We start from the raw sequence: 6,827 nt of genomic DNA, 5'->3' as shown, positions 1-6,827 counted from the left end.
ATAACCCTGCTGGTTTTAATTTAAATGAATTTAGGCTAAGTTATTGTGGAAGGACTGACCACAGTGGGTTACAAGGAAATCCCTTTCAGTGGCCAGAGTTATCATTATCGTAATGCATTATGTTAATTTTTAATTGTTGGTAATACATATTCAATTCAACTTTATTCGCCATGTATACAGATGCTAGGAATTTGATTTGGTCTTCTCCATGCAGGCAACACACAGTAAAACAGAAAGACAAAAAACAAAGACAAAGACACAATACAAGGACAAACAGAACCATTATCAGCAATAAATTAATAGGAATGTTTAATAGGAATGTAGATAGTGCAGTGTTAAATAAAAATAAATTGCAATGAAGTCCAAGTTTAAGAGTTATTTAGGAGAGCTATTGCTTGGGGGAAGAAACTGTGGCGGTGGCGTGATGTTTTGGGCAAAATAGCCCTGTACCGCTTTCCAGAGGGGAGAAGATTAAACAGACTATTGACAGGATGAGAGAGGTCGGCCACAATCTTCACAGCTCTGTTAATGGACCTGGAGCTGTGCAGGTCCATGATGGGGAGCAGGGGGCAGCCGATGATCCGCTCTGCTGCCCGGACAACTCTTTGTAGCCTGGCCTTTGCGCGGGCTGACGCATAGGCAAACCAGACCGTGAGGGAGGATGTTGGCACACTCAATGACCGCTCTGCGGTGGAGGAAAAACAGGCGCTGCTGGCCTTTCTTCACTAGTTGGGAGATGTTATTGTCCCATTTGAGTGTGTTGGTGATGGTTGTGCCCAGGAACTTAAAGTGCTCTACCACAGTAACGGATGAGTTGTTAATGACCAGAGGAGGATAAGTCGGGGGCTTTTTGCGGAAGTCCACTATCATCTCCACTGTTTTGTTGATGTTAAGCTCCAGGTTACAGACTGCACACCAGGATAGAGGTCTGCGCGGGACTGATTTTTCAGTCCCGTGCCCGCCCACTACCGCAATATTCTGTCCCGCACCCGCATTAATGTGTCATTTTTAGTCCCGCTCCCGCCCGCATCTGTAACATGATGTCCCGCTCCCGCCCACTAAAGCCCGCATGCAGGAGCGATGAGAAGCCCCTGGCTGCAGCTTGCAGATCGGAGCGATAGCCTATTCAGTTTTTCTTTCTGTCTCACGAAAGGAGCACACACACCTGAGAAAGACTACAGATGTCTGATTTTAAGTTTCTTGGTTCTGAATGTAGCCTAGGCTAACAACTGAAGTAGGCCTAGTATGGTGCCCCCTTCCTCTGTCATGCTTTCGATTTAGAGTTTTGACAGTGAGCAGCAGGAACAAATTGAACCCACGTAAACGACAATATAGGCTATAGGCCTGTTATCCGTCAGTTATGCTTAAACCCCGTTTTTTTTAATGCTGCCTAACAGAACATCCAGCTGAACTATAGTTATGAACACTACTTTAATCATTTCCATATTTAATTTTACGCACATATTTAATTTGCGGGAGTGCTATGAATCATCGGTTTGTCCCGCACCCGCGAATGCACCTCTCTCATCCCGCCCGCTCCCGCAAAGAGCTTTCAAACGTTGGCCCGCGCCGCACTCTTTTGCGTCGGGACCCGCGGGTCTACCGCGGGAGTGCAGACCTCTACACCAGGACTCCAGGAGACGGGCCTCTCTGCGGTAGGCTGACTCGTCGTTGTTGGAGATTAGGCCTATTATGGTGGTGTCGTCTGAATATTTGATGGTTTTGACAGAAGGGTCTCCAGAGGTGCAGTCATTGGTGTACAGGGAGAAGAGCAGGGGGGACAGCACACAGCCCTGGGGGGCACCGGTGTTAACTGTGCAGGGCTGTGAGAGATGTGGGCCCAGCCGGACATACTGAGTGCTGTTGGTGAGGAAGTCTATAATCCATGAGCAGAGGAGGGGGTGAATGTTTTGATGGGTCAGTTTGCTGTGGAGGAGGTCGAGGAAATTTAGTGAGATTGCCTTAAAAAGTATGCAACAAACCCTATAGTTTGAGGCTTGACTGTCACAAGGTCTAGTTAAACTTCAGTAAACTATGACTACTACTAGTACTTTCACACAAGTAAAATATTTAAAATGCAATGATGCAGTGCAATGAAGTACATACTTAAACTCTCAAAACCCGCAGAAAGAGACCACTGAATCGCCCTACCAAATCCTTAGTACTCATACGACTTGTACGACATGCGACTTGTTTCTGTGGACATATAGCAAACACAGGAAAGGAAGAGCAGCCAATAAATCAGTGTAGGAAACTGAGTGAACGTGAACGTGCTCGTGCTCACACGGGAGGATTCCGTTGCAGACGGGTGGGGTGGTGAGGTCAGGAAATGGGACCTTAGCCTGATTAGGGTGTTCTCTCTCTCTTTCTCTCTCTCTCTCTCTCTCTCTCTCTCTCTCCCTGACCCTCTCGCTTAATCTCGCCACTGCATCGCAGGGACCGGGCGCCATGATGGGAGCACTGTTCCCAAGTGCCCCGTTTCACGCTCGCACCCAAAACTGGGTCAGAGGTTGCCGCTCCTAGGCCCCAGCTCTCTCTCTCTCACACACACACGCGCGCGCGCGCTAGATCGAGACCTTCCTGATGGGGGCCATGATGGCTGAAAGAGCGCTTTCCCCGAGAGTCCAACTAGGTCAGAGGTTGCCGCTCCTGTAGTGTGTTCATTAGCGACTGGGAAGTGGGAGAATTCGATAGTCGAATGGGGGGGGGGGGGGGGGGGGGGGGGTTAGCCCATAGACTATGTATAGAACTATATATACAGTCTATGAGCTATCCTTTACATTAGCAACGTCGCCAGTTTGCAGTTTGTTGTAGTCAAGTGAACGCTCTCAGTTCAGAAGTCTGGAGTTCCTAAATGTGGGAACCCTCCTGCTGCGTAAATGCACCATTAGGCCCCAGCTCACATGCACACACACACCAGATCGAGCCCTTTCTGGTGGCGGCCATGATAGCTGAAGGAGCACCGTCCCCAATTGTCCCGTTCCACACTCACACACCGAACTGGGTCATAGGTTGCTGTTTCTAGGCCCCAGCTCGCAGACACACACACGCCAGATCGAGCCCTTCCTGATGGGGGCCATGATGGCTGAAGGAGCGCTTTCCCCGAGAGTCCAACTAGGTCAGAGGCCGCTGCTCCTGTAGTGTGTTCATTAGCAACTGGGAAGTGGGAAAATTCGATAGTCGAATGGGGGGGGGGGTTAGCCCATAGACTATGTATAGAACTATATATACGGTCTATGAGCTATCCTTTACATTAGCAACGTGGCAGTTTGTTGTCAAGTGAACACTCTCAGTTCAGAAGTCTGGAGTTTCTAAATGTGGGAACCTTCCTGCTTTCCTTCTGCGTGAATACACCATTAGGCCCCATCTCGCGCACACACACACACACACACACACACACACACACACACACACACACACACACACACACCTTATCGAGCCCTTTCTGGTGGCGGCCATGATGGCTGACGGAGCACCGTCCCCAACTGTCCCGTTCCACACTTACACACCGAACTGGGTCATAGGTTGCCGCTTCTAGGCCCCAGCTCGCGCACACACACACACACACACACACACACACACACACACACACAAGATCGAGCCATTCCTGGTGGTGGCCATAATGGCTGAAGCAGCACCGTCCCCAATTGTCCCGTTCCACACTCGAACACCGAACTGGGTCATAGGTTGCTGCTTCTAGGCCCCAGCTCAAACACACACACGCCAGATCGATCCCTTCCTGGTTGTGGCCATATAGTGGCTCAAGTGATTGCAATCAGGATTGCAGAGCATTGTTTTTGTTTTGTGAAGATAGGGCTGATAACTGACAACTGATACTTTTATGGCCAGAATAACAATTGCCCCAGGCTTTAATAGGCCACTGGCTGTGCTTCAAATCTGGGTCAGGTTGACGTAGGTTTTGTCCAGAGGAAGCAAGCTGTTTTGTCATCTGCACAGATGCTCAGCTGTTAATGTCACTTAGTCACGATCCACGTTGTTGTCCTCTGGGACAAAGCAATATTGGTCTTCATGACCTGAAGACGATGCCTTAAAAATATGGAACCATTTTTGAAGACTTTTTTTAAAGGCCTCAACCATCAACCACCAACATCCTTCCTGTTCTGATAACATCAAATGACTATGTTTTTAAAACTCTGAAATCATGAGTTTTTATAGACAGGGTTAATGCTGTCACAAGAGATGTTAACGTGTATTTGTGTGTAGCCTATGTGCGTCTCTGTGCACTTTCTCTGAATGCGTGAGATGCAAATTTCTGGTTACACAATAGACATTGACATTTTTTTTGTCTTCCAGTGCAGTGCACATAGTACCTTTATTTACTAGTCCTATTGCGTTTTTTATCCGTGGTTTACATGGAGACAAGGCTTTTGGCTTTTGGTCTGAGGAAAGAGTTTATGAAACTCCTCCGGAAATCAGAATAGTGCAGGATTTAAACACCATCAATTCTGTGGATTTAAAGTGATATGGCATGTTTGTTTACTTCTCCAGGTTGTTCAAAGATAATTTTCATTATCCTTCTTGCCTCCTGTCTCTCTCTCTCTCTCTTTCTTTCTCTATCTCTCTGTCACACATACACACACACTCACAACAGATTCATAATTTAAAAAAAAAACACTCACAAGTTTATTAGACAATGACTCTTTACAGCTAATTTATAAGCATATAAATTGATCATGTAAAACAGATGTATTGATCATATTAGGCCTAATTAATGGATTTTCTGGTTGTTATTTAGTATAGTATAGTATAGTATAGTATAGTATATAAATAGTATAGTATACTCTTTAGATACCGTGAGGGAAATTTGGTCTCTGCATTTATCCAATTCGTGATTTAGAGAAACACTCAGAGCACACAGTGAGTGAACACACAGTGAGGTGAAGCACACACTAACCCGGAGCAGTGAGCCGCCTGCTACAGTGGCGCTTGGGGAGCACTTAGGGGTTAGGTGCCTTGCTCTTGTACAAGAGATTCATAATTCAAAAAAATTTACAAGTTTATTAGACAATGATTCTTTACAGCTCATTTATACACATGAAAAGTGACAATGTACAGCACAAGTGGATCATACAGGACGTTCATAAACAATTCCTGAACCTGTTTGTTTATTTCTTTGAAAAATAGAGGTACTGACCATATGAGCTACGTCAAACATACAACACAGTCGATTTGCTAGATCGGCTACTCATAAGTATAATTGGACAATTGTTGTGATAAGGGTGCAGCCAGATATAGGCTATGCATAGCTATGCACTTGACAAACAATGGAGGCTATTCATTGTGCTATATGGAGCTGTTAATAAGCAGACCGTGTCTAATTAGGCCTACCAAGGATGAAACTGTCTTAACTGATGGGAATTTTGGTTGCAACCAATTGAACTTGTAGGCCTAGACCGATTGAAATAATATTCTAAACACAAATATCACTAAACAATCTCAGTTTCGATTCCAAGACGAACGAATGGAGTACTCTCATTATCTCATTCAACTGGCTAGAAGAATTTGACAGATACATAGAAAAAAACAACAACAAAAGTTTCAGACATAAGGAGCGGTTCCTCTCATAGCCTACTTGTAAATGTAAGTACTGAGTCCATCCTTGACGGGGTGCTTGAAGATGCCACGGAGACACCAAACAGCTGTCCTCGCGGGCGAGCGACTGGGGTGTGCGCTCAAGCACCCTACAGTAGCCTGCAGGTGTCATCCGTTAAAGGTTCGTGAGGCAAAATTATAAACCCTCGGTAGACCTACGCTTAAACATAATTTCGCTTGTCATAGTCTCCGTTTTGAGTGACGCTCTTTGTCGGGGCGTACTTTATGGGATATGAAGACTTTAATTGTTGAGGACAGGAGCAACATAGAATGGTGCCTCCAACAAGTAGAAGTCCGGCGGCCGCCCATCCAATGTACAGCGCAGCCCCGATCTCGCGCTTGTTGGCAGGCATGATCTGCGGGTTGTAAAAGTCGGAGATGATGTTATTCGCCATCCAGCAGATAGGAATCAGCACGAACAAGCCGCTGACGATGTAGATCACTCCGCCGGCGTTCACCACCTTCGTCTTGGTGGTCTCTGTTTTGATGCAGTTGGTGCACTGTGCGCCGGCGATGGTGAAGGTGAGGCCCAGCACACCCAGGACAGCGGAGATGACCGTGAGCGCTCTGGCCGTCTGCAGGTCTGTGGTCAGCGCCAGCACAGAGTCGTGCACCTTGCACTGCATTTGACCCGTGCTCTGAACAACGCAGGACATCCACAGTCCGTCCCAGATGTTCTGCGCTACGACGATGTTGCCTTCGATGAAAGCGGAGACTTTCCACATTGGCAGCCCGCACGCCACCATCACCAGTAGGGTACCAGACCCGCACAGCCCCAGGGCGAGGAATTCCAAACAGGCAGAAATCATTTTTCCTGTTTTCTATTATCCGGTTCTGCAAAATAAATGCACGTTTTGAGAAGTTCAGGAGAGTGAAATCCGTTTCTCTGTAATTTCTGAAACACTTTCTACATATCACATCCACAACCAAGAATGCAAAATCTTTGGGTAAAGAAATTTATAGCCACCGTTAAATTCTCTTGGGAATTTATACTGTAGTCTGACAAAGTGGTTCAGCGTCGGCCAATGAGATCATACCCCCATCTCACAGCAGCCAATGAAAAGTCAGTAAAGTTTAAGGAAAACAGACAACGGGAAACAGAACATGGATCGTATTTATGGAGAGATAAGACGGTCATAACGGCAGGAAGACAATAGATATGCGATTTAACAGCCTTCCTGCTATTCATTCTGCAAAAAATGAAAGAAAAATGC

The 6,827-nt window shown here is 46.4% G+C and overlaps 1 protein-coding gene across 1 annotated transcript; it reads right to left on the bottom strand.

Moving 5' to 3' along the window:
• Positions 1–4,999: 4,999 nt before the first annotated feature.
• cldn5b (claudin 5b) lies at positions 5,000–6,575 on the bottom strand. Its single transcript, XM_076284008.1, has one exon. The coding sequence runs from the start codon at positions 6,420–6,422 to the stop codon at positions 5,775–5,777; it is 648 nt and encodes a 215-aa protein (XP_076140123.1). The 5' UTR covers positions 6,423–6,575; the 3' UTR covers positions 5,000–5,774.
• Between the last annotated feature and the right edge of the window lie 252 nt (positions 6,576–6,827).

This window comes from Alosa pseudoharengus, unplaced genomic scaffold (assembly GCF_046254945.1).
Source record: "Alosa pseudoharengus isolate Yale_2024_CS ecotype anadromous, Long Island Sound unplaced genomic scaffold, YU_APseudo_1.1 YU_APseudo_1.1_scf_14, whole genome shotgun sequence".
Taxonomy (NCBI): domain Eukaryota; kingdom Metazoa; phylum Chordata; class Actinopteri; order Clupeiformes; family Clupeidae; genus Alosa; species Alosa pseudoharengus.
This window is presented reverse-complemented; position numbering and strand designations above follow the sequence as displayed.